This window comes from Myotis yumanensis, unplaced genomic scaffold (assembly GCF_028538775.1).
Source record: "Myotis yumanensis isolate MYYU_CA2020_CCGP unplaced genomic scaffold, mMyoYum1.0.hap1 SCAF_17, whole genome shotgun sequence".
Lineage (NCBI taxonomy): Eukaryota > Metazoa > Chordata > Mammalia > Chiroptera > Vespertilionidae > Myotis > Myotis yumanensis.
In genome coordinates this window covers 9,390,794-9,418,694 of record NW_027223768.1, presented here as the reverse complement: position 1 = coordinate 9,418,694, position 27,901 = coordinate 9,390,794, and the positions used below count along the sequence as shown (strand labels likewise).

Below are 27,901 nucleotides of genomic sequence, written 5' to 3'. Positions count from 1 at the left end.
TGAGGAGACTGGCGGTGAAGGGGCGGCACCAGGAACCCCACGCAGGCTAGCAGGTGTCTGACAGCTCCCGGTTCCCTGTTTAACCTGTCTGGTCCGGGGTCCCCTTAGCCTAGTAACTTGGCAGGAAAAGCAAGCCCCCCGTCCTTCGCGGAGTCCTGCCACTCAGGGGCCAGCTGAATGGGGCGCAGCTGTGGGGGAGCGAACCCCCCGCCACGGAGATGCCTCCGTCACGCTGCAAATGCCGGGGAAACCGGGTGCAGGAGCGGGGGGCGGGGGGGGGGGCCCAGGGCGGCGCGCGAGGGGGGAGGGCGGGGCGGAGGGCGGGGGGAGAGCGGGGCAGGGCCAGCGCGCGAGGGGAGGGCGCGGCGGAGGGAGGGGCCGTGCCGGCGCGCGAGGGGAGGGCGGGGCGGAGGGCGGGGCGGAGAGCCGGGCCGCGCCGGCGCGCGAGGGGAGGGCGGGCCGGAGGGCGGGGCCGCGCCGGCGCGCGAGGGGGGAGGGCGGGGCCGTGCCGGTGCGCGAGGCGGGGAGCGCGGGGCCGCCCTGTCGCGCGCAGAAGGAAGGAGTAGCCCGCGGACCACGTGGGCTGGCTGGGCGGTGCCTTTCCGCGTCAGAGGGCGTGGCCGGGAGGGTACCCGAGTGGACGGTGTCTGAAAGGCGGAGGAGCCCGCCGCCCGCCCGGCGAGTCAGGCAGATGCGCCATGGCCGCGGGAGCCCTTCGCCTGTCCAGCTTGGTGCTCCTGCTTGGTGAGTGCGGCCGCCCCGAGCCCCGCGGGCCTGGGCAGCGCCAGGGTGCCTTGGGCTCCAGGACTTGGCGGCCCGGTCGAAGGCTGGGGCGCGAGGCCACTGCGAGTGGCTTCCCGGGTGGGGCTCGGGGTGCGGGTGCGGAGGAACGCAGCGAACCTTACCCGGGAGGGGCCGTGCCGCGCGCACGCCACGGCTCCTTGGGCTGGGCCCGGAGAGACGGGGCGGTGGCACCTGAATCGCTTCGGGGAGGAGAGGGACGGGACCCCGGCGCACCCCCCAACCCATCCCTCCACCCCCGACCTCGCGCGCCCGGGCGGCGCCCTGCTCCTTCCCCCTCCGGAGCTCCTCCTAAGCCCGCCCGGGCGCGCCCCTTCCGAAGGGAGCTCCGGCTGTTGCCCTGACTCCAGTGCAAGTTACTTCTGAGCCTACGGGCGGGAGGCTCCCGGAACTTGAACCGACTTTCTCGCTCTCGGGTACCCGGCCCCCTGGCCCCACCGGCGTTGGCGGGCCGCCTCCGAAGCCCCAAACTCCCGAGGCGGCGACTCTGAATGGCCCTGCGGGGGGCAGGGGGGAGAAGTGTCCGTAGCGTTGGCCTCACTTAACGATTCCTAAATGGGGCCTCTCCTCTCCCTTCAAAGCATAAAAGACTCACAGGAGCTGCCTTCATTGAACCCTGTTATTCTTCGTCTAAAATCAATCGTCACAGCAGCCCCATCGCATCGATATCTTTGTCTCCATTGTTATCTCGCCAGCCTCGGAGACCCCTCTGCGCACGGACCCCCTCGCGACACTTACTGCCAACCCCCTGGAGCGCAGCGATGTGCTTCACCAGCCTTTCCCCATGCCCAGGGCTTCCCATGGCGGCCCGTTTGCACATCCTTCCAGACGAATCTTCCCTCTCCTTCCGCACTCGGCATTTACCGAGTGCCTGTGGGGTACGGAGGGAAGTGTTCAGTACCTATTGAGAAATCAGTTATCTTTTGTGGAAGAAGGACTTTGCGGGAGGGATGGCATTTGAACTTGGCCTCCGGGGACCGCTGGCTTGTGGATGTGCTGTGATTGGGCGAGCAGGTGAGAAGGGCAGGGCCGTGGAGTGTGCAGGTGAGCCCGGGCATGCCGTGTCCCTGTAGAGTGAGTGTGCCCACTCGGGCTCCAGGCCCCATGGAGAGCCCTGAGTGGGAGTCCCCTTGGGAGTTTAGATTCTCTTCTGCAGACAAAGGAGAACTCTGTCCGGGCCTGTCAGGGGCAGAACCATGCTCTTAGGAGGAGTAAGTGGCGGCAGCAAAGAGGAAGGACTGCGGGGGAGAGGAATTGGAGGCAGGGAGGCCAGGACAAAAAGAGCTGGGAGGGCTCCAGAGGCCGTTGGCTGTGGCAGAGGGAGGAGACTCAGAGCTTCAGTGGTTGGAGTAACTCCTCCAGATGAGCTGATCTCTCCCTGGTCCCAGAATGCACCCCTCACCTGAGTCATAACGTCTGTGAGTTACCTACCTTTCCTGTGCGTCAGTATCTTTTTTTTTCTTTTTCTTTTTTGGTAAGTCAGTATCTTTGCCCTTAAAATGCCAGGGTTCTTGTTCCAGCATCTAGAAGGGTTCAGCAATCTGGAGAAGGGGCTGTGTGTAACTTAAAGAGTCCAGAGACAAACTATAATTTTGAAAGGCATATTGGGGGTCAGAGGAGCCTAGCTAACGTAACTAAGTTCTCCTCGTTTCAGGACCCCATGCTTTTTATTAACACAAATTGTCCTGAAGCGAGGCAGAGATATACAGTTCAGAGGGTCAGGGTTTCCTATACAGAGTCCATTGTCAGAAGGGGCTGTTCAGGTGTTTGGCCAGTAGGAGGCAATAACATGTAGATTAAGATGCCCTGAGCTGTCTGGCAGCAAACAATCGATTTAATGCATCCTTTTCAGGTTTGGGGAAATGCCCTGGCCACTCCAGATGATCCAGCCTTGCCGAGCATGCTGGAATTGGCTCCCGGGATTAAAAGGATATTGACAGCATCAACTTCATAGAATAGTTGCTAACACTCAATAGTAAATACTTAACTGAGTGTCAACTTTGTGTCAGGCACTGTACAAGGGCCAGAGATGTGGACGCAGCAAGTAAGACTTCCCTGGCTTTGAGAGGCGTACATTGTAGTGGGGGGACAGTAAATAAGGAACAAAGTAAATATATAGACACAGGGTGGTGGAAAAGTAGACATTTACAAATCCATAGTGCTGAGGAAAGGGGAGGGGAAGTGGTCAGCATTTCTTCTTAAGTTATTAATCCTTAAGGGCATTTAACATCTTTAGAATAGTTGCCACAATAGTACCCTGTGAACACGTGTACACTTTTCTCCTGGAATCACCAGTTAGTGACATTTTGTTACATTTGATTTACTGCTCTCTCTCTCTCTTTATACACACACACACACACACACACACACACACACATGCATGTACTAAAATTTATTTTTACGCTGAGCCATTTGAGAGTTGCAATTCTTATGACACCTTACTCCTAAATATTTCCATGTGTGTCTTCTTTTTTTAAAAAATATATTTTATTGATTTTTTTACAGAGAGGAAGGGAGAAGGATAGAGAGTTAGAAACATGGATGAGAGAGAAACATCGATGAGCTGACTCTTGCACACCCCCGACTGGGGATGTGCCGCAACCAAGGTACATGCCCTTGTCCAGAATCGAACCCGGGACCCTTCAGTCTGCAGGCCGACGCTCTATCCACTGAGCCAAACCAGTCAGGGCTCCATGTGTGTCTTCTGAGAACCCCGTGTCTTTCGTAAGACACAGAACCACTGTCGCAGGAAATACTGCTTCCCTGTTTTGTCTGAGAGCCCAGAAACTAAAGATGACTCACCCTGCATTTGGAAGGCATGCCTCTTTCATCCCCTTTAACCTAGAACTGTTTCTAACTTTTTCATTTTGTTTCTCATTCTTTATGACATCACCATTTTTGAAGGGTCCGGAGCAGTTATTTTATAAAATGTCCCTCAGTTAGGATTGTCTGTGTCCTTGTGATCAGATACTTTGTCGGGCAGGGATTTTTATGTGTTGGGGGGTGGGACCTGGGAATTTTTGTAGGTGTGACCTGTCCTCAGCGCATCTCGTCAGCGGCAGGTACAGTCCGGTTGCCCGTTATGGGGGATGTTAACGTCGGTTATTTGGTTAAGGTGAGGTTCACCAGGCTTCTCCAGGGTAGAGGGGCCCTCTCCCCTTTGAACGTAGTACGTGACTTACTAAGTGGCATTTTGAGGTTGTGTGATTATCCTGTTCCCCAACAATCTTTCACGCACTGTTTTAGCATCCAACGGCGAATCTTTGTGGATGGCAAATCCCAGTGCCTGTGTTTCTTTATACATGATTGACATTCTTCAGCGATGACCTTCTGCACCTCCCTTTTTCATATCATGGACGTTTGCCACATGGCATTCCCGTCATTGTGCATTTCAATGCTCAACGACCTCAGATGTGCAAGTGGGAACCCCTCAAGCTTCAGTGCCCTTTTGCCAGGTTTCCGTGAGTTTTTGAGCACTTCCTTTCTGGCACAGAAAGAGATTCTGGACTCCTTTCCTGCCTCAGCCTTGTCCCATTCCGCCGGGGTGGGTACTTAGAAATCATGCTCTGAGTGCCGGGTGCGCTCAAGGCACCGGACTCCTGGCTTCCCGGCCCTGCCTGATGTCAGAGCCAGGAAATAGAGTTTTCACCAAGTGGTGGGTTTGTCGTGTTAAAGCTAAGGCTAATCCAATAATTCGATTCTTCTTCCCCTTCCTCCCTTCCATCTTTGCCTCTTGCTTCTCCACAGTGAGAACTCTCTTCTTAGTAGCATCAGTATATTTTCCTAATCGATATTAAACACAAAATTGTTTGAGAATTGCTATACCAATACCGCTACCAAGCACAGACAATTATTAAATGTAGTTCAAGATTTCTTTGCCCTTCCTTTTTTTGTTGTTGGTTGTTGTTTTTTATAATCTTTTTTTTTTTTTTTTTTTTTTTTTAAATATATTTTATTGATTTTTCACAGAGAGGAAGGGAGAGAGATAGAGAGCTAGAAACATCGACGAGAGAGAAACATCGATCAGCCGCCTCCTGCACATCCTCCACTGGGGATGAGCCCACAACCCAGGTACATGCCCTTGACCGGAATCGAACCCGGGACCCCTTGGTCCGCAGGCCGACGCTCTATCCACTGAGCCAAACCGGTTTCGGCATGTTTTTTATAATCTTTACCCAAGGAAATTTTTCCATTGATTTTTATTTTAGAGAGAGTGGGAGGGACGTAGAGGGGGAGAGAGAGGAAAACATCAATGTGAGAGAGACACTCGATTGGTTGCCTCCCGCATGCACTCTGATCGGGCCGGATGGAACCTGCAAGCCAGGTATGTGCCCTTGACTGGAAACCAAACCCTTGACCCTTCGGGGCACGGGCTGATGCTAGCCAGGACTCTTTGCCACTTTTTATTTTTCTACGTGTCCCACCGGATATGTACAGAATACTAGATTTTAAAGTTACTTGAATCTTTTTTTCTTCTGTGTGGTTATGTTACTGATTTGTATATAGTTGCATTAATTTATTTCTGTTTCTATTCAGTTTTAAGGGTTTCCCCCTTGCTTTAATTTTTAAATATGTAATATATTAACATGGTTCAGGTCACAACTATGTAAAGATATGCTCAGAGAAATCCTACTGCCCCCCCCCCCCCATAGCATATAATTTGTTTCTGTTTTATCTTTCTTCTTTCTATTTGCTGTTATAAACAGATACATATGGTTATTTCTAACTCCCTTTCTAAACAGCAGATAACTCATACCATGTACTCTTTTATACCTTGTTTTTGTCAATCAACCATGTCTGGAAATCATTCCGGAGACACCATCCTCATTCCTTTTGTACAGCTGCATAGTGCTCCATGGGGTAGAGGTGTGGCATTGCATTTGGCCACTCTTTGGTGGTTAGTATTTTATATAGTGTGGTCCAGGGAGGGTCTCTTTAAAAGGGTGATATGTAGACTTAAGCAAGTGAGGGAGCAAGCCAGGTGATTGATGGGGGGTGTGTGTGGAAGCAAAACCCTTTAATAGGTTTCAAGCATGTAAGGGACTTCAAGGAGATCTTTTTATTTTTATTTATTTATTTTAAAATATATTTTATTGATTTTTTTACAGAGAGGAAAGGAGAGGGATAGAGAGTTAGAAACATCGATGAGAGAGAAAGATCGATCAGCTGCCTCCTGTACACCTCCTACTGAGGATGTGCCTGCAACCAAGGTACATGCCCTTGACCGGAATCAAACCTGGGAACTTTCAGTCTGCAGGCCAACACTCTATCCATTGAGCCAAACCGGTTATGGCTATTTATTTTTTTTAAATATGTTTTTGTTGATTTCAGAGAGGAAGGGAGAGGGAGAGAGAGCTAGAAACATCAATGATGAGAGAGAATCACTGATTAGCTGTCTCCTGCACGCCCACACTGGGGATCGAGCCCACAACCCATGCATGTGCCCTTGACCAGAATCGAACCTGGGACTCTTCAGTCTGCAGGCCAACGCTCTATCCACTGAGCCAAACCAGCTAGGGCTCAAGGAGATCATTTTGTTGGAAAAGAGTGGGAAAGGAAGTTGTAAAAGTCGTCAGGGCTGGATCTCAGAGATCAAGTTCTGTGGGCCCTTTAAAGACAGTGACTTTTTTACTCCCAATGAAATGGAAAGTTCTGGAGGGTTTTGTTCAGGAATGAAGTTATGAGGAATCATTCTGGGTGCTGGGTGGAGAGCAGTCTGGAGAGGGCAGGAGCAAAGGAGCAGCTTGGAGAGGGAGGGTTGAGGCAGCGGATCACGAAGATAAGGATCAAGACTGGAGGAAGGAAGGAGACGAAATGGGAGCGACTGGGCTGTGGTTTGAAGGTAAAGCCGGCAGGATTGGGGGCTGGTTGCAGCAGTGGGCTGTTGAAATGTGGTCAGGGCAAGTAGCAAGCTCAACACCAGGAAGTGATGTATTCGCTCTTCTCAGCAGAGCCTGCCCTGTTCTGATGCTGTTGAGGTTTTATGGGCCATTTTCCTTGCCAGCTGTCTCCCCAACTAGATTCTAGTCTAGTTCCTGGGATGCAGGAACCAGACTTGCTTCACTGTTGTTATTTTAACAGTACAGATTGTTACAGTCTCTGTCAAGCCTTTCTCCATCTTAAGACATTACCTCCCATCATTATGTGAGACTGGCTCACGGCTTTGCTGTCACCAAGATTCCTAGTCTGTGCTTTCACTTAGGAGAGAATCCAAGTCCAGGGGTATTGTGTGCTGCACTCCTGCCGGAAACCAGGCCTGTCTTATCCTGGCTGTAAATCTCACAGCCCCCGGGCATTGTGGTTAGTGGTTTAGATTTTGTTTTTGTTTTCATTGTCCCACCTTCTTCTTCTTCTTCTTCTTTTTTTTTAAAGGCTGGGACCGTTAAAGAGGAGAACAAGGGGTCAGTTAAGTACCTTGTCCAAGTTCACACAGCGGACAAGTGGCAGAGTGTGCTAGCACCCAGACCTGCCGACACAGCCCATGCACTCCAGCCCGAGGTCAGATGAGCAGCCGCTGGAAGGTTGGCGAAGCCACGGGTGTCTCTTTTCCTCCCATGTGCACACTGCCAGGGCGGTTTGGCTAAGGCGAGTGAAATGACGTAGGGCAGCCAGTTCCCATGCCCATCGGATTGTGTGCCCGTCATAACCTGCAGTCGCGGGAGGGGACGCCTTGGCTCCATAGAATTCAGAAGGCTATTTAGTCGCACATTCGTTTATTAACGTTTTGCCATATTTATACTCGCTCTGCACCCCCTGATACTTTTGCATAATTCCATCATCATATTTACGAAAATAACAGTAATCCCCTAATATATCATCTGACTTCTGCCCTTATTCAAATTTCCTCACTGGTCACAAGAACACCTTTTTAAGAAAACACACCAGGATCTTGTCAAATTCTGCATGTTGCGTTTGTTGCTGTGTTTGGCTTCATCTTGACAGATACCTTTTGGAAATGTGGAAGAGACTCAGAGCCACTCAGAACGAGATAGTCTGGGACTGTGCTGTCGCCTCGGTCACGCCAGCGTCTCAGGAAGCACAGGCTTTGTGGGGAAGGGAAGGCGGGCTTCTGTTGTGGAGCAGAGTTCGCCGCACACATCAGCCCCGACGGCCCGGCTGCTCTGCCTTTTGCTTTCTTCTCATGTCCTCTCTCCTCGGCTGCAGAAAGCTCTGTGCAGCTCCCCTTGCGGGCACATCCCCTGAGATTCCGAGTCACATATGAGCCCCTCGGGATTGAATGCCCAGCCAGGGCCCCTCCTGTTCCCTGTCCTCAGGCAGTGGAGGGTGTGGCAGCGAGTCCCAGCCGTCCCAGGAGAGGGCAGGACACCATTCTAGCAGTTCCTCTTTGGGGGCGACTTTCGGTCTCCGAGGAAAATGCCTGTCAGTTACTTGATAGGCCGGACCCTCGCCTTCGCTGCTGCTGCTGCTGCTGCGGAGCCTGGAGGCCTGTGAGGGAGGCTCCCTGGGAACCAGTGGAAGTGAAGGAAACCCCTGCCCAGAACCCTGTGAGCTCTCTGCCCCGTGGGGAGCTGCTGATCCGAGGTCTCCGTTTGTGACCTTGATCTGTCCTATCGGCCGGGTCTCCATCTGAGGAAGCCAGCTTATTTCAATAGCTTGTTCCTCAGAAATGAACCCCTTCTGATTCCTAGTGACCTTTATCCCTTTCCATAACACTCCCCAAATGTCTGTGAGACTAGTGTCTCAACCTCCATCTGGCTCACTGGTAGTTCCTTCCTTCTTTTCTTTCTAAACATTGAATTGTATACTTCATATGTTTTTGTTTTTTTAATTGATATTTTTTAAAAAGAGAGGAGGGGGAGGAGGAGAGACAGAGAGCCATCAATGTGAGAGAAACATGGACTAGCTGCCTCCTATATGTACCCTGATCAGGGATTGAACCCAAAACCTGGGCATGTCCCCTGACCCGGAATTGAACCGGCGACCTTTTGGTGCCCAGGCTGATGCCCAACCCCCTGAGCAACACCAGCCAGGGCTCACTGGTAGTTTCCTGAACATTTCCCCCATTCCCCCATAGACCAGTTAAAACCTGGGGCGGGGAATCAAGGTTAATATACACGTTCAGCAGATTATAAGAGAGTCAGATGAATAAGATGATGTCATAAATTAGTTGTGATGGAGTTTCCCTTTTGTAATGAAATGATCAATAGTCTGTGAGAATACCGTGAATCAGACTTCGGAGAATGGATGTAGGAAGACTGACAGCGCCTTACATTGCTGTAGTAAGAACCTTTCCCCCCGAAGCAGGCTGTAGGCCTCAATATATTCTGAGAACTGTCAAGGTGAATGTGGCTTTTGAGCATAATAGCATGTGGTTACCTTGAAAGCACAGGCTACTAGTAAGTAGTGCTGTCAGAGAGGAATAGAACGCGAACCGGTGAACCCCGCTTTAGTGATATATTTTATTGAACCTGATACAGGCACAATATTTTTGTTTCAACATGTTGTTGGTATAAACAAGAGATTTTTTAAAATATTTTTTTAATTGATTTCAGAGAAGAAGGAAGAGGGAGAGAGAGAGAGAGCAGAAATATCAGTGATGAGAGAGAATCATTGATTGGCTGCCTCCTGCAAGCCCTGCACTGGGTATCGAGCCTGCAACCCTGGCATGTACGCTGATTGGGAATCGAACCGTGACCTCCTGGTTCATAGGTTGACACTCAACCACTAAGCCACACTGGCCTGGTTAAATAAGAGATTTTTACATTCCCCTTTTCATACCAAATCTTCAGCGTCTGGTTAGTATTTTACACGCACACACTACATCTCATTTTGGACTGACCACATGTAATGTGCTCACAAGCCACATGTGGCTAGTGCAGCCGTGGGCCGGATCCGGCCCGTTTGAAATGAATAAAACAAAAAAAAAAAAAAAAAAAGACCGTACCCTTTTATGTAATGATGTTTACTTTGAATTTATATTAGTTCACACAAACACTCCATCCATGCTTTTGTTCCGGCCCTCCGGTCCAGTTTAAGAACCCATTGTGGCCCTCGAGTCAAAAAGTTTGCCCACCCCTGGGCTAGTGGCTACTGACATGGATTGTACAGGGAGGAGAGGCAGCAGCTTGGAGGGGAGGGGAAGGAAGGAAGCATGTACCTACTGGGCCGCAACCAAGGTACATGCCCTTGACCGGAACCGAACCTGGGACCCTTCAGTCCGCAGGCCGACCCTCTATCCACTGAGCCAAACCGGCCGGATCTAGCTTTTTTGAGGATTAATCTTCACTGGAGGGTATATTTTCTATTGATTTTTAGAGAGTGGGAGGGAGAGAGAGAAGAGAGAGAGACAAACATCGAATGATGTGAGAGAGACACACTGATTGGTTGCCTCCTGCTCACGCCCTCAACGGCCTAGGATGGAACCTGCAACCCAGGTACGTGCCCTTGACCGGGAATCGAACCCATGACCTTTTGGTGCGCAGGATAGTGCTCTAACCAGCAAGCAACACCGGCCAGGCTAGATTTAGCTTTTTAGAAGATGCTTGGCACAAAGTCAGCCCCAAATGTAATGAGTGTTTGTGCTGCTGCATTGTTAAATGTTGTCGAGGTTGAGCTGGCCTAGAGCTCATTTGATTGGGTTTACTAAGAACTAAGTTAAAGCCCTAATCGGTTTGGCTCAGTGGATAGAGCGTCGGCCTGCGGACTCAGGGGTCCCAGGTTCGATTCTGGTCAAGGGCATGTACCTTGGTTGCGGGCTCATCCCCGGTGGGGAGTGTGCAGGAGGCAGCTGATTGATGTTTCTCTCTCATCAATGTTTCTGACTCTCTATCCCTCTCCCTTCCTCTCTGTAAAAAATCAATAAAATAAAAAAAAATTAAAAAAAAAAGAACTAAGTTAAAGAATTGAGCTGCTAGGGGCTCCAGTGGCGCAATCGGTTAGCGCGAGTACTTATAAAGAATTGAGCTGCAAGAAGGAAAAAAAAAAAAAAGAATTGAGCTGCAGCAAACTCCCTTTATTTTTTTTAAGATATGATTTCATTTGTATATAACATTTTTTTCTTTTTTTTAAATTTTGTTTTATTGCTTAAAGTATTACAAAGAGTATTACATATGTCTCCTTTTTTTTTTCCCTTGACCTTTCCCTGCCTCCCCTACCCCCCCCCCCCAGTGTCTTGTGTCCATTGGTTATGCTTATATGCATGCATACAAGTCTTTCAGTTGATCTCTTACCACCACCACCACCCCCCCCACCCCCACCCCCGTGTCCTTCTTTATCATCTCCATACTTGCTGAGCCTGTTTCCACCCTGAAACTGGAACATGCGTCTGACTAAGCTGAGGATATTCATGAACTTAATGAAACATGACTTGTACGAGCACCCTCTCAGTCATTCTGGGCGGATGGCCCCCCACCCCACCCCCGTATGTAAATGTCTGAACAGAGACTTCGTTGCCGGACTGTGAGCAGGTCCTCCAAGGAGCTGAAAGTGAGACATGGTTTCAGAGAAGTGAGAGGGTCAAGGTTGTGTCAAAGCAACCAGGGCTGCCCCCGGTCCCTGCCATCCTCAGGCTGGGCGGAGGCCTCGGCCAGCCCCCATCGTAGTGTCATACACACGGGGAAATGCCACGCTGCATGCATTCGGGTACTGAAACTATTAGGGGATTTTATTGTTTTGCCTCAAATAAATTTTTACCTTAACTGCTGCTGTCTGCAGGCCACCTGACCCGGACGGGTGCTTTAGAGAGAGAAAGAGGTCTTTAAAAAGGCATTTCTAAGGAAAGCCCTTTCCCTAAGTCCCGAAGAGTGGTGGGCACATCTCTGAGAAACGGCACCAGTGACGGCCGCCTCTCCCAGGCCTCAGGCAGGCTTGGACTTGCATTGGGGCTGGCGTCCCTGCGTGGGTACAGGGTACAGGTTTACAACCTTAGCGGGGGCCGCCCCCTGGGCCTTGACGGGGAAGCAGTAGACAAAGGGAACATCTCAGAAGGAACAGCGGGGGGTAGGCTGGTGGGATAGGATGGGGAGTGGGGAGCCAGCAGACCCTCTGTCTGGCTCTGGTGCCCGAGGCAGGGGAAAGGAAGGGGGCTGTTTCGACTGTGTCTTGAGTGGTCCCAGTCCACCTACTCTTCCGCTCCAGTTAAAGGTCTGTGCCTGTCCTTGCCGCGTCATGGTTCTTCAGCCAGGTCCCATGGCACTCAGGGTTTGGGGTGACCCCAGTTTTGCTGCCTCTTGGACTGCATTTAAGTTGTATTCTATATCAGTTTAGTTAATTCGCTTAACTGTTTATTGAGTTTGCCTATGACTTCTTTGATTGCTCCTTGCATGGATGGATGGATGGACGGACGGACGGACGGACGGACGGACGGATGGACGTACGGATGGATGGACGGACGGACGGGTAGATGGACGGACAGATGGATGGACGGACGGACGGATCAATGGATGGACGGATGGATGGATGGATTTGCTCTGGCTTTTCTTCCTTCCTGCACTTAAGTCTCTCTTGTCCCCTTTCCCCTCCTCACTTTTTTACATCTCACATTTTTATTTACCTTAAAAAAATTTATTGGGGTGACATTGGTTAATAAAAGTATATAGGTTTCAGGTGTACAGTTCTATAACACATCATCTGTATATTGTGGTGCGTGTTCACCACCCCACATCAAGTCCCCTTTCATTGTCATTTATCCCCCCTTTACCCTCGCCTGCCTCCTCCCACCTCCCATTCCCTGTGGCAATCACCATACTGTGTCTGCATCTATGGTGGTTTTTTCTTTGCTTAATCCCTTCGCCTTTATCACCCAGTCCCCAACCCCTGACAGCTGTCAGTCTGCTCTCTATCCATGGGTCTGTTTCTATTTTGTTGATTAGTTTCTTTTGTTCATTAGATTCCACATACGAGTGACATCATATGGTACTTGTCTTTCTCTGACTGGGTTATTTCACTTAGCATAGCCCTCTCCAGGTCCATCCATGCTGTCCCAAAGGGTAAGATTCCCTTCGTTTCTATGGCCGAGTAGTACTCCATTGTGTAAACGCACCACAGCTTTTTAATCCACTCATCTGATGGGCACTTGGGCTGTTTCCAGATCTTGGCCCCTCTCACAGCTGCAATTGGATGTTTGTCTAATTATTTGTATGAAGTCTGGTGTCTCTAACAGAACATAAACTCCAAAATGCCCAGTGAGTATTTCGGAATGAATGAATGAATGAATGAATGATGGACCAGGCTGTGGTGAAAGGGGAGCTGAGCAAGGAATCAGAAAACCTGTGTCCTGTCCCTCTGCTGCCCTAAACTTGCTGAGACATGGAGCAGTTGGTGTGCCCCTGGGGCCTCTTTGCCCATCTGTAAAATGGACGTAGCATCCCCACTGCACCTGGGCGTGCAGAGGGCTCGAGAGGGACTCGGGAGGACGTGAACACACCTGGAAGAGTGGAGGCCTTCAGTTACCGCCGTTTCCCTTTCCTTGGTGCTCTGTCCCGTCGCCTGTGAAATGGAAGTAATTTGAATACACTTTAGAGTTGCTTCCAGCTCAGAATTACTGCGATTCTTTCTGAACAGAAGTCTCCCTTCCCTCCCTCCTCGCTTCTCTCCACACCGTTCCTGGCTTGTTTCTTTTTCCTATTTCACAGCTCAGGGAACATCGCTTCTCTCCCACCTCCACCCTACGCGCTCATTCATTCATTCATTCATTCGAAGGCATTTCAGGCCCCACTAAGTGTGTGGGCAGACTCTCCGCTTGGGATCCGACTGCTTTCATCTGCCGTCCCACGTGCTGTGGTTGAATCCGGGAGGTAGTGCGTAATCAGCAAAGCAGCCCGGGGGTGCTGCTGTCTTTTTGAGGGCAGTCTCCCTGAATTAAGGGGGATGGTTCTAAATATCCTTGCAAATAGACAGGTGGGGATATTTGCTTCTCACTTGAAATTACTGGGCACAGTTGCCTACAGTTGGTTATTGAAATGTCTTGATTTCTCCTGCGCTCTTGCAGTTACCCTGGTTGCTACTAGGCAAAAACTTCAAATTTCAGTTTAATGTCTTTTCCCTTAACAGCCGTTCTCTCTTTAACAAGAAAGTTAAGCCTGGAGCAAGATGCATCTAAACGCATTTGGGGGGTATCAGGAATACCCCGGTCTTAGTGGTGGTGATAAATGTTTAATGACTGGGTTGGGGTGTGGTGGGGGGGGCTCTCATTGAAATCCTTCCATCAGAGAGGTTAACCACGGGCTTGTGACAGGTTTGAATCAGCTCCAGCACACCTGGTCCCGTAATCCTCACCGTCCCTCTGGCCTGCTTCCCTGTCTTTGGGTTTGATCTCAATAGCACCCTTGTCAGCCAAGAAAGCGGGCTGCCCGACAGCCACCAGTACGGCCTCCCTACCCCTCGTCCCCACATCCAGTCACCAACTCCTGTGATAATCTCTCCAGTCCATCCACTCGCGGGGACGTCCCGGCCTGTCTGTCCGTCCGCCACTCCTTTGTCCTGCTTTCTCTGCTGCCACCCAACCGCTGCCCGCTCTGCAGATGGTCAGCCGGCAGAAACTTACATTGCGTCCTGCTCATCTTTTGTTTACACCCTTTCTGTAGCTCTCCTTTGCCATCAGGATACGTCCCAAGCCCGTAGCATCCTTCCCCGACCCCTCCAGCCCCTGCTCACACACTCAGCCTCCTTCCTGCTCCCCACCCCCTGGCTTTCTTTGTTCCAGACACTGGGAACTGCTTTTATTTCCTCAGACAGACCACACTCCTTGATTCGGGACAGGCCTTGGAGCGCTGCTTCCTCTATCTTCCACCCACTCTCCTCCCTCCTTAGCCAGCCCTCAGCTGGTGGACTCCCCTCCTCTTTCAGCATGGCTTCCTGGGGAAGGCCCCGCCCAGGTGGCTGTCCTCGCCTCCTCTGTGTCCTCTCCATGAAGTGAGACTCCTCGAGGCCCTGGAGCGACGCCCGTCTTGTTTGCTGCCATATTCCCAGCATTGCCCACATGCCTGGAATGTAAGGGGCGCTCCACCAATGTTAACTCCACTTCTTGGGTTTTTGTGGGCTCCAGTTAAAGAGTGGATTCTAGCCCTAGCTGGTTTGGCTCAGTAGATAGAGCATCAGCCCACGGACTGAAGGGTCCAGGGTTCACTTCCGGTCAAGGGCACGTGCCTCGGTTTCAGGCTCAATCCCCAGCCCTGGTTGGACGTGTGTGGGAGGCAGGCAATCCATGTGTCTCTCTCACATCGATGTTTCTCTCACTGTCTCTCCCCCTCCCTTCCTCTCTCTCTAAAAATCAATGGAAAAATATCCTCAGGTGAGGATTAAAAAAAGAAAAAGAGTGGTTTCTACCTGGTCAGGCATCTACTTCCTATACTTTCTGTCGGTGGTTTATCAGCTTAGCACACGAAGTAGCTGATGAATAATTTTTACCACGAAATTCAACTCCTTTCTCCATAGAGCGTCTTGGAAGATGGTTCTCTGTTTTCAACAATCATATTTTTTTCCTAACCTTTTTTTTTTTTCTCTCTCTCGTAGGTTTCATCAGCTGCCAGCTGATGCGTTTTGGAAGTATAGGTGGGAATATCACTTTGTCGCCATCAAGCACTGTAAACTTCACAGAGATCATATGGAAAAAAGGAAAGGATAAGGTTATAGAATGGGGTATAAACCTTGAGGTCACACCTTACTCCCTTTTGGAAGGGAGAGTTCATTTAGACCTTAAGTCAGGTGACCTCACCATCTTCAATTTAACATCATTGGATGAAGATGAATATGAAATGAAGTCCGCGGATCTGACAGATAGCTCTAAATTTAATCTTACAGTCCTCGGTGAGTATTTCATAACTTGGTCTGTTTAAAATGGCAAATTTCACCTGGCTGGCATGGCTCAGTGGTTGAGTGTTGACCAGGGCGGTCACAGTTCGATCCGTGGTCAGGGCACATGTACACATTGTGGGCTCGATCATCAGTGTGGGGTGTGCAGGAGGCAGCCGATCGATGATTCTCTTTCATCATTGATGTTTCTACCTCTCTCTCCCTCTCCCTTCCTCTCTGAAATCAGTAAAAATGTATTTTTATGGCTGACTAATATTCTGTTGTATGTACATATACCACAGCTTTTATATCTATTCATGCTGCGATGGACACGTAGGTTGTTTCCGTGTCTCGGCTACTATACATAATGCTGCCGTGAACATCGCCCCCAATTTTTCTGGATCGTTTTAGTGCCTGGTTCATTTTCACTGTTTCTGATGTTCCTGCCAGGGTCATAGTTCTCGGGGATTGTGATATTGAAATAAAGGTTCTTTTTAATGTCCCAGTTTCTCAGGCCTTGCTGTCCTCGCTTGCCATGGTGTAACCTAGAACTTGTCATTTCCAGTCATTCTGATCCCTTCATCTCTCAGTAGCAGATGTCCTGCCCCTTCTACTTTTAGCTCAGGTCCTCGGCTGTGCTGACTGATAGCCTGAGGAAGCCTGGCGAAGGCCTGCAGAGGAGCTAGACACAGGGAGGCGTGTTTCCATCAGTGATAAACGCAGTATCGACTGGGGGACTTCAGGTCCTGCTTGGGGAACCTGGGCTGTAGCCTGTGGCTGTGAGGAGCCTCTGTCTCCCACAGTAGACTCGGTGAAATCTAGTTTTGGAAGATGACCCGGGTGGTAGGTATTTACGGTGGATCGGGGAGAAGAGGTGCCGGGGTAGAAGCCACTGTGGTCGCTCAGGTGGACAGAGGTGTCCGTAGGAGATGTTGGAAAAGGAGAGGATCCGAAGATAAGCCAAGGAAGACTCAACCGTATTTAGAACTTGTCATAAAAAGACATAGGATGACTCATGGCTTTACACCGGTTGACAAAATAATTCATTGTCCTCGTTGTCTTAAAATGGAGAAGTCAGACTTCTGGGGGAGGGTGTGTTTAGTTCTATTTAAGTGCGTTGGTATTTACTCTTCCGGAGACACCAGACCTAACGGAAGGCTTTCAGAAAGGGAGTTTTATGGGTAGAAGGGGGTTTCCTGCCACCTCTTGCTTCTCCATAGGAGTTGCTATCTGCTTTCCCTTCTCCCACAAAGCCCCCTGCGAGTCTCCGCTAATGGTGTCCATTAGCTCTTCCTCAGCCCCTTCACAGTCTTCGTTGCATTGGAACGTCCATGTAAGTCGAAGTGACTGCCCTTCCCTGAAACGGTCCAGACCGGTGTGTAATTTTTTACTGAAGTTAATGGAGAGATGCAGGTGCCAGCTGGTCTGTAGAGGAAATCCTCCTCTCTGACAGGGTGGTGAGCTGAATTAATTAATTACACAGCGACTAACTCAGTTATTGTAGGGGATGAAGGAGGCACATTGCTGGCCTGTTGAATCTGTTTAAGGTGCAGGTTGACTAATGTGTTAGAAGTCGCCGTGGTAAGGCCCCGGGCAGCGAGAGACTAGGAAGGGTTATCGATGGGAAGATCTGAGTGCAGAAGTTCACCCAGATGCCACAGAAAGGTCTGCATACCTGTTGGTGAGCAGGTGGCTTGGCTCTCCCAGGCCCGGGATGTGACAATGGTGGAGCAACAAGAGCGCCTGGACGAGCTTCTGTGTCGCTAAGTGGGCTCTGACAGCATAGAACAGTGATGGCGAATCTTTTGGGCTCGGCGTATCAGCATTTTGAAAAACCCTAACTTAACTCTGGTGCCATGTCACATAGAGAAATTTTTTGATATTTGCAACTATAGTAAAAGATTTATATTTTCGGTATTTATTTTATAGATTTAAATGCCATTTAACAAAGAAAAATCAATCAAAAAAATGAGTTCGAGTGTCATAGGTTCGCCATCACTGGCATAGAACGTGATACCAGTTCTTCCACGGGTCTCCCCTCACAGCATTTTCCTATCCCACCGGGCCTTGACCGTGACCGTGTTCTGTTCTCTCTTACAGAGGAAAACGAGACAGACTTAGCAATGGGTTTCTCCTTTTATAGGACAGGAGCCTGGGCTGGATTTCTCTAAAGTCTTGCAGCTCCTACAGGAGCTGTGGTCCAAGGCCGCACAGCCTGCCGGGGCTAATGCTCACACCTCCGGGCTCCCGGCCAGTGACCCCTGCCAGTGCCCCCCGCCCTCACGGGAGCTTCACCTGGCCAGCCTTGATGCAACTTTGCTATAATTCACTTTTTAGTACATGTTTATAATGTATTGAAATTTTTTTAAAAATATATTTTATTGATTTTTTACAGAGAGGAAGGGAGAGGGATAGAGAGTTAGAAACATCAATGAGAGAGAAACATTGATCAGCTGCCTCCTGCATGCCCCCAACTGGAGATGTGCCCGTAACCAAGGTACATGCCCTTGACCGGAATCGAACCTGGGACCCTTCAGTCCGCAGGCCGACGCTCTATCCATTAAGCCAAACTGGTTAGGCCTGTATTGCAATTTTATTATCCAAATGCTACCAGGACTTTTTTTGTGTATATTTCCTATATATTTACATGTTTTCTCAAATCTCTTATAATTAGTTAGGGGGTGGGAGTAGAGATGCAGGAAGGCATATGAATGAAATACAGGACGTGTGAGACACAAATGAGCATTACGATGTGAGCGGGTGAGATGGTGCAGTGGGACCTGTGAGTGTCTTTGTCTGCGGTGTGCAGGCCCAGGCTGCCTTAGCCAGTAGGCGGCGCTTCCCGGGGGGAAATCTGAGAGGGAGGCCTCGGGGCTGGCCGTTCTCCGACAGGTGCCACGCCTTATTCTACCTGTCAGCGGGGCCAGCCCACGGTACCTTTCACAAAACCTTTTGAGTCACTTTGAAACATTTCAGATTTTCGAAAGGTAGTATAAACTATTTCCTCTCTGTAGATTAAAAAGCACCCCACTGCTCTAGCCGGCTTGGCTCAGGGGATAGAGCGTCGGCCTGCAGACAGAAGGGTCCTGGGATCGATTCCGGTCAAGGGCACATGCCCAGGTTTCGGGCTCGATCCTCAGTAGGGGGCGTGCAGGAGGCAGCCGATCAATGATTCTCTCTCATCGCTGATGTTTCTATCTCTCCCTCTCCCTTCCTCTCTGAAATCAATAAAAAAAATACTTTTCAAAATGCAATTCTCTACAAAAAAAAACGCACAAAAAAAACACCCCACGTAGTTATGGGGAGCACCCCACACTCAAGCACGTGACTGTTTTTAGTAAACGTGGTAACAAATACTTGTAATAAGTGAGAAAAATAAAAACTAGAAATCCTCATGTCGTTCAGGTGAGATCTGTCGCTGAATGAGTTTGCCACCGTCCTGTTTGTGATCCTGGGGCTTTCAGAGTCGAGGATGAGGGGGCAGGGGCCCCCAGGTGTCCTGAATTGGAGCAGGCAGATCGGACTCTGGCAGGGGAGCGGGGGGAGGGGAAGAATGCTCTTCTATTGGTGCCCAGGGAAGTGGCCTGCCCATCTCTTAAACTCATAAGGAAGTTGGGAGGTTTTCGTAAGTTCACAGATGATGAGTCTGCATATTATTATTCTTGGACTAAACGTTACCTTTTTTCCTAGACCCTCTTCCGCCTCCGACACTAAATTGTACACTGATTAATGAGATCATCTCCGTCCGTTGCGAGGTGCCTCAAAGTTACTGCCAGCATCGGGAGCTGTTACACTACGCATGTCATGGCCCTTCCCCACAGTGTGACGGAAGCTGGGAGCTCGAGGCCCCTGTGCTAAATTTTACGAAGGAGGGCGATCTCTCACGGGAAGTACATTGTTTTGTTAAAAATCCAGAATCCAACAGGACGTCCTCAATCGTTTTGTCAACCTGCGTCCCAAGTGGTGAGTACACAGCTGCACGTCCCATGACAGAGATGCTACCTAGTAACGGTGTTCACGGACCAGTGGTGGTTTGTGGGTTTCAAACTACAGGGACAGTGGCTAACGTACATTTCACAAATTCACAATGTAAAGTGAGCTACAGTGTTCATGGACACCCATTAGAGATAGAAGCGAACATTTTTAGCACTTCCTCTGTCAGACACCACTCTAATACGAGTGTTAATGAATTCACACACGACCCAATGAGTTGGGTGCTATAGTAATTATTCCTTTTTATGGGCGGAAACCAAGACACAGGGAGTTCAAGTTGCCTGCCCCAGGCCAACAGCTAGTAAGTAGAAAAGCCTGGATTTGGAATCAGGTCATCTTGGGTCCAGAGCCCTTGCTCTTAACTATTTATAATTCTGTTTCTTTTTCTTTTTTTAAAATATGTTTTTACTGCTTTTTTAAAGAGAGAGGAAGGGGGAGAAGAAGAGAGAGAGAAACCTCGATGAGAGAGAATCATTCAATAAAAACATTTCATTTATTTTTTTTAAAGGGGAGAATGATGATTTTTATTTTTTAATATATTTTATTGATTTTTTACAGAGAGGAAGGGAGAGGGATAGAGAGTTAGAAACATCGATGAGAGAAACATTGATCAGCTGCCTCCTGCACCCTCCTTACTGGGGATGTGCCCGCAACCAAGGTACATGCCCTTGACCGGAATCGAACCTGGGACCCTTGAGTCCGCAGGCTGACGCTCTATCCACTGAGCCAAACCAGTTAGGGCAATAAAAACATTTTTAAAACCCACTGCAAAGTTAGTGACAGTTGTTATGCGTGGAGCAAATTTATGAATTCCACCCATTGGGTGTTGCATACTACCCAAGGCAGACTGGATAATACCATCCATGTGCGAGCAGATGGCTGCTTTCCAGTGGGAGTGGCAGAAAGCCACACCAGCGTGCCGTGCGCATAGCCAACCAGGAGAAAGTGGCTGACCGGGTACAGCCTGAGTCAGCAAGTAGAAATCTGCAAAAGCTTCGTGTTCCACGAGGCAGCATCCTTGAAGGACAGAATTCCTGGACAAGCTCCTCTGTAGAATTATGTGAATGTTGCAGGAGGTTTGCAAGCATTCGGTCCTTGCCCGGTTTTCATTGAACACTTGCCGTTGGGATTGAATGTTACACCTCGTAGACGCCTTGAAGAGAACGGTCGTCACCATAACATCCCTCTCACCGATGTGAAATACGAGTTGTGATTTTGAAAACAAACCCTTTTTTATTAAATAGTTGTGATTCATCTTCTTAAAAATCTCCCCTCCCCCATTGATGGTTCACATTACATTGTAGATTTTGAAAGTTTGAGAGACATTGCCAGATAGTTCTTTGGCCTTTTAAATCCCAGAGTAGTGTTGACATGAGATACATATATGTCTGGGACCTGTTTTTGGTCTCCAGTATCCAAATGTTTTCTTCTCTGAAAATCTGGACCTGAGCTTAATGATCTAAATCAGCGGTTCTCAACCTGTGGGTCGTGACCCCTTTGGCGGTCGAACGACCCTTTCACAGGGGTCGCCTAAGACCATCCTGCATATCAGATATTTACGATTCATAACAGTAGCAACATTACAGTTATGAAGTAGCAACAAAAATGATTTTATGGTTGGGTCACAACATGAACTGTATTTAAAGGGCCAGAAGGTTGAGAACCACTGATCTAAATGATTCTTTTCAACAATAAAAACCCAGGGTCTCTCTCTCCCTCCTCCCTTCCTCTCCCCTCTCCCCCCAATGATTTTAAGTACTTTTCTGGAGTTGCATGCACCATAACAGATACAAATCCATGAAGACCTAACATTTAAATATTGGATCTTACTTGTTCAAGTGTTAATTTCTTGTGTAGACTTTCTAATGCTTTAGCAAGTGAATCATAGTGACTCACATCGACTAGCCTGCCACTCGTTAGCAAACCCTTCCAAAAGCTGTTTCCTCGCCACCACCATTGTAGACTGGCTGGACAGGAGTTGTTATTTACTCTTTAAGAGTGAGGAGACTGGTTCAACAGGTGGGGTGACTGTGCCAGCGTCACTCAAGTAAAGGAGACGGGATTAAAATGTAGGCCTTCAAATTCCGTTGCTGTGGCCAAATGCATTGTCATACCAGGAAATGGGAGGCGCCTGCCGGCCTCTGGTCACAACATTTTGGGCAAAATATCAATACACAAATACCCTTGTTTTATTTTTAACGACAACTTGTTGAATACATATGGTTGATTCATTCACATGGAACTCACGGCCAATAGTGCTGTCGAACTCAGGCCTAGAGGAAGCTTATCCAACAGGCACGTTTTCTTTGTGAGGCACGTGGCAGCCTTTCTGTGCTTAGGGATGCTGGGCCACGTGTCAGCACTGTGCTTGGGAGACCGTTGTAGACAGTGAAACCCCCAGCAAAGACCAACAAACATTAAAACATGTGGGAACTGGCACTGAAGGGACCACGAATAGAACACTTGCTGATGGAATGAGAGCGGGCAGGGAGGCAGCGTGTGGCCTTGCTCAGACTCGGGGGGGACACGTGCGTCGGGCAACACGCTTTTCACCATCGGCCACACGTGCCCACGAGTGACCCTGAAGGTGCTGTGGGGATGGATTTGAGGAAAACAAAGTTTAGCAAGAAGGTAAATTGCAAACATGGGAGCGGCAAGTAAGGACGATCAACTGTATCTTTATTTTGACCAGGTCAGCTAATTGCATTTCTCTTCTTTCTTTCCTTCTTTTTTATTTTTTTAACAGATAATTCAAGGCATAGATATGCACTCATAGCTGTACCATTCGCAGTAATAGTCTTTGCAGTAGGTATGTATACTCCTCTTAAAAATATAAGTTTTCAAACGTGAGTTGGTTTTTCAAAGGCTGGAAAATGAATTTGGAGATAGAAACAAAGTTTGAATTTGTAGGCATTTCGAAAGAAGCAGAAACTTTTGTGTTTTACTTGTCTGGTTGCCGAGTGTGCCAGGTCCCTCCGAAGATTCTGCATTATTCTAAGGTGGGATGAGCCCTCGGGCCATGGTGAGTTTCCAGGCAGGGGCACAGCCAGATATTCCTGCGATCTAGTCTACAGCCTCCTTCTGTCCGGGGCCCACTTCAACATAGAGTTACACTTCCGGTCTCCAAGCCAGATTTTGCAAAAGACCCCTTACTCTTGGCTGCTGTGGTCACAATGCCCATGTCTTACAGTCTAGGGCAGTGATGGCGAACCTTTTGAGCTCGGCGTGTCAGCATTTTGAAAAACCCTAACTTAACTCTGGTGCCGTGTCACATACAGAAATTTTTTGATATTTGCAACCATAGTAAAACAAAGACATATTTTTGATATTTATTTTATATATTTAAATGCCATTTAACAAAGAAAAATCAACCCAAAAAATGAGTTCGCGTGTCACCTCTGACACGCGTGTCATAGGTTCGCCATCACTGGCCTAGGAGGAGGTCCCAGGTAGGAAGGAACTTTTGTTGAGTTGGGTGACATGGAGTCCTATATAATAAAAGTCTAATATGCTAAGTGTCTGGTCATCCGGTCGGCCATTCAACCAATCAAAGCATAATATGCTAATGATATGCTAAGGCTGTTCAACCACTTGCTATGACGTGCACTGACCATCAGGGGGCAGACAGTCGACCAGTCACTATGATGTGCACTGACCACCAGGGGCAGATGCTCTGACTGGTAGGTTAGCTTGCTGCTGGGGTCTGGCTGATCAGAACTGAGCGAGACGGGCCCAACACTCCCTGAGCCCTCCTGTGGTCCCTCCCCGGCTGGCCAACTTCCCGAGTCCCTCCCTGGCCCCAATCATGCACCAGCGGGGTCCCTCGGCCTGGCCTGAGCCCTCTCACAATCTGGGCTGAGGAACAATCCCCCCCCCCCCCCCCGCAAAGTGCACGAATTTCATGCATCGGGCTTCTAGTGGGTAATAAAGATCTGGTGTTACCTGTGTTGCCTGAGACTTCCTTGGTCCCCCCAGAGATCTCGGGCAAACCTAGAAAGCAACCTGTATGCCCTGGACAACGGGTGACCTAACACGCAGCCCTTCCTCACATCCCAAGGACATTGACCAGATGTGAACAGATGTTCTTGAAGGCCCATCCATTTCCATACCCGCCTTCACCAAAAGGGTATTTGCAAGGCTCATTTGTGACTCCCACGGGGAGTGCTAACGAGGAAGCTAAAGGGCATTCAGTAGAGAGGAAATTACTCCAGTGTCAGTATTGGTAGCACCACGTAACCTAAAAACAATTGTTCTAAAAAAATAATCTGGTGCACGTCTCAGCTCTAAAGACACGAGTTGGGAAATGGTGAGGTGCTGGGCATGGAGCTTTGGGAAAGGGAATGAGTCGAAGGTGAACAGCTCCAGCACCTCGTTGTAGTGGGCAGACACCTCTACGTGCTCAGGCAGCCTGTGGGCCAGGCTGCTGGACCAGGAGGATGGCTCGAGGCTGAGGCTGGTGCCTTGTGGGAAGGAAACGGATGTGTACCCGGGGGAACGGTACCTTCACGCCCAAGCCTGCGCTGCCTGACACAGTAACCATGAACCACATGTGGCTGTCCAGCCCTTGAAATGTGGGAGTCCAGCACTCCCTGGGCTGTGAGTATAAACTACACACTAGGCTTATAAGACAGTATTAGAGGAAGGAATGTGAAATGGGTCATTCATAACGTTTCTATTGACTACATGTTGAAATGAGAATATTTTTACATGTTGGGCTAATAAGTAAGACAGACTACGAGAAGTAATTTTACCCATTTCTTCCTATCTATTCGGTATGTGGCTACAGACATTTTTTAAATACTTGTGTGGCTAACATTATACTCCTATTGGGCAGCGTTAGTCCACACCATTCTAGCTTTGCCTTCATTGTCAGCCCTGTGCCCGCTCTGCAGTAGACATACCATTTTGTCAGCAGTTTCTGCTTCTCTGTCCTCTGATGACTCATTTTTGAGCAACTCTTTGGACCAACTCAGTCCCCAGTTTCATGGAAGCGTTGGGGACAGTGAGGCATGCCGGCTGACAGGGCTCTGGTTTTGAGTTTTGCACATCCACGTCTCTACGAGGCGGTTAGTACCTTCAGGTTTCAGCTTCCGTTTCCAGTTCTTTAATTGAGATGAAAATGTTTTCATTTGTAGGTTTTCTGAAATATGCCGGATGGACGGACAGAACCACGTAAGTGCCTGTAGATTGTGCTCTGGGGAAACTGTGTGTCATGGCCTAGACCAGGACAGCCTCGCTGTCGGGTGCCCGTCGCTCGGGGAGCCAGCTTCTATGTATCTGCCAGGGCCTGGGACAGTACCCAGTGACAGCAGCAGAGAGAGATACGAACCATAGTTCATTAAGCACCAGCCACGTGCCCGGCACTGCCCTGGCCACTCTCCATATCTCCTCCCATTGGACCCTCTCCACAAGCCTTGCACGGGGTCAGTACCACGTGCCAGAGACCCTGAAGGTGAGACTCAGGAGTCCAGTCCCGTGGCAGCAAGTGGGAGAGCCGAGACGCACATCGAGGTCCTCGGGCTCCGAGGGTTGTGCTCTCCGCCAGCACATGTCCCTGCTCCTCCCCCCCAGGAAGATCAGACCGAGGGTTCGCCTCAGGAGCCAGGGTCAGGGCTGGGCCGGGGTGTGCGCAAAGGATAGGACCCGGGCATGGTCACCAGGGGCGGTGTCCGTAGTAAATGCCATAAGGAGGCTCTGAAGGCCCCGCGTGACAGATCCCGCTGGTGGGAAGAGGCTGGGGCCCGGGAGCCCGGCTTTTCGGGGTGAGGGGAAGAGAGGCCCAGGCTGTAGCGGGCAGGACAGGAAGTGGCAAGGGGACCGGCAGGTTGGGCCAGACCAAGGCATTGAGAGTTGCCAAGAGGTTCAGGTCTTTTCTTCAAGGGAAGCACTGAGGATGCTTGAGCAGAGCTTTGTGTTAGAAAGATCCTTTTACTAGCAAAGGGTTAATAGACAAATGTTGGGAATGGGGCCGCGGGTGAGTGAATAAGTGGAATATCCTGGCCAAGCAGAGAGGGCCTGGATCAGGGGTCACACAGATGTGAATATGGAGGCAGAGATGCGGGGGGAATGGAACTGGGTGTCTGATAAAGGGCGCGGCCCACTCCGCACCAAGCTGAAGAAGCGTCAAGAGAGTCCGTATTTGCAGGGAGATCTTTGGAAGTCGGAGGCTAAATGACTGACATGGGCTTCCTGAGCAGGAGAGCTCTGGGTGCACACGCTGCTCTGGGGTCGGGTCCAGGAGGCAAACCTGACATTTAGGGGGGACATCCCAGGGAGGAACTGGCTCGCTCTGGGCTGGGTGGGGGAGAGAGCTTCCTTTTTCTCCGTATGCTTCTGTTTACTCTCACACTTCGCACTCCGTGTGTTTGCTGCTTATTTGATAATTATTTTTAAATGCAAAGAGCCCATCGTGGCTGGAGGGGGAGTTCCCGAGGCCCCGTTATTAAAGAGTCACGTGTATGACGGAGGGGTGGGAATTAGGGGGGAGAGCTGGAGGGCAGCAAATACAGAATTGTCACATCTCCTGAGGACAGTGTCAGGAAGACCTAAAGGCAGCGAGAACCAGCTGAGCACAGCCATGTTGGTGTCAGGTGTCTGCGGGCGGGCGAAGGGACAGTTCCTTTGGGCAGTTCGGGGAGTGCTGTCAAGGCCTGGAAACATCCCAATGTCCGCCAAGTTCAAAAGGCAGCAGAACCCCTCTCCCTGGGAGGAAAGGTTTGCAGGTGCATCTCCGCCTGCGGGCGCTGGAGGTGCCGTCTGGTTCCCGGAGCGGATGGATCAGGCTGTGGGTGGCGGGGAGCTGGGGCTGAGGGCGCCATGCCCGGCAGGTGCTGCTCTCCGGAGTCCTGTGCTGGCCAGGACTCGGGGGAGAAGGGCTGCCTCTGTCCCTCACAAACCCACAGCGCCCACTTCCAGGTTTGGGTAGGGGGAAAGCACCAGGTTATTTCCCACAGCGGGAGTGTCAGGAAGGCTGGGGGTGGAGCACAGGTATTTTGGGAACTCTGTTCTGGGCTGGTCTGGTCTGATCCCGGCTGACACACTCTGGTCTATGAGATCCAGGCTGTGGAGAAGACAGAAGCCAGGGAGTGGGCCGTTGGTGAGGGACTTGCTCAGGGAGGCGGTGCCCCCAGGTTTTAGCCGCTTCCTCTGTGTTAACCCCGGATTGTGTCAGCACCAGGGAGGTGACCAAGAGGGAAGTTGAGGTGGGAAGGAAGCTGTCACCAGCAGAGACACATGGCAGAGAAGGAAATAAACTCTGGGAGGGTGACAGCTGACATGTGGGACATTTCCACTGCCCGCCGAGAGGGGTCGGTCCGAGGGGCCGGGGGCGGGCCTTCGGGCTGCGCACGGACGGTAGCGCTTCTCCGGAATTCCCGCTGCTGTGGGCCTCGAGACCAGTCCCTCTGTCTCTGCGCCGCCCCCGCCCCGGCGCCTGGCTGTGGTTGGATTTATTACAAAAGGGCACGAATAGGAGGGTAATCATGACCCTCGGGCTGCCTCGCAGGTGGACTGCATTTTACCAGTTACTGACATGAGACTTTTTTTTTCTTGCAGCTCCAGATGATGAAATGAAATCCTCAGTCACTAACTGGAAACAACTTAAAATACCTCTGCAGTATTACACAGTTTTCCAAAACCTTCACAGTTACCTTAACTGGTAACTTCATCGGAGTGTTTTGGTGTGGGTTTACCCTCTCCCCAGTACTGTGTGACAGCTAGTCATCTTATTGTCCCTGGTGCTGTGGCTCTTGTAAATAACTGTAATTATGTACAGAAACAACTAGGTGGCTTGGTTCTTTCTCTCCTAAGTTAAAAAAATAAAGTGGCCACTTACCATACGAGGCCACGGCTTTTTACTGAAACCTGCACTCCCCTTCTCTGTTGCTTTAGAGCAGTGGTTCTCAACCTTCTGGCCCTTTAAATACAGTTCGCATGTTGTGGCCCAACCATAAAATTATTTTCGTTGCTACTTCATAACTGTCATGTTGCTACTGTTATGAATCGCAATGTAAATATCTGATGTGCAGGATGGTCTTAGGCGACCCCTGTGAAAGGGTCGTTCAACCGCCAAAGGGGTCGAGACCCACAGGTTGAGAACCACTGCTTTAGAGGCAAAATAACTCATTGCAGGGTCAGTAGTCGAGCGAAGGAGATGGACAAAGTCCTTTCGCTCTTGGGCTCCGTGGCTGTGGATCACAGGGGTCATGTTTCCCCACCACTGAAATGCGGGCGTGGGACCTGGTGGGGCAGTGAGATTCGCGCCATGAAGATCTGTTACCCACTTAGCGTGTGTTCGTTGTCACACATTAAAAAACAAACATATTGCAGTGGTTGAGCGTTGACCTATGTTGCCACC

The 27,901-nt window shown here is 49.9% G+C and overlaps 1 protein-coding gene across 3 annotated transcripts; it reads left to right on the top strand.

The window, feature by feature from the left end:
* The first annotated feature begins 626 nt into the window (after window positions 1-626).
* Window positions 627-27,875, top strand: CD58 (CD58 molecule). Of its 3 annotated transcripts, none has more exons than XM_070395879.1 (6): window positions 627-744; window positions 15,274-15,567; window positions 19,243-19,515; window positions 22,292-22,354; window positions 24,681-24,717; window positions 27,100-27,875. In XM_070395879.1, exons 1-6 carry the CDS (start codon window positions 699-701, stop codon window positions 27,107-27,109), a joined length of 723 nt encoding a protein of 240 aa, XP_070251980.1. In that variant the 5' UTR covers window positions 627-698; the 3' UTR covers window positions 27,110-27,875. The 3 variants fall into 3 exon arrangements, with proteins under 3 accessions (XP_070251980.1, XP_070251979.1, XP_070251981.1); XM_070395878.1 differs by lacking the exon at window positions 627-744 and adding an exon at window positions 1,684-1,815; XM_070395880.1 differs by lacking the exon at window positions 627-744 and adding an exon at window positions 7,094-7,322.
* The last annotated feature ends 26 nt before the right edge of the window (window positions 27,876-27,901 follow it).

Coding starts and splice junctions, on each gene's coding strand:
- CD58 (XM_070395878.1), top strand. CDS start 1,752: ATGGCATTTGAACTTGGCCTCCGGGGACCGCTGGCTTGTGGATGTGCT. Junction 1,816..15,273: donor TGCTGTGATTGGGCGAGCAG/GTGAGAAGGGCA, acceptor TCTCTCTCGTAG/GTTTCATCAGCTGCCAGCTG. Junction 22,355..24,680: donor AGTAATAGTCTTTGCAGTAG/GTATGTATACTC, acceptor TTTCATTTGTAG/GTTTTCTGAAATATGCCGGA.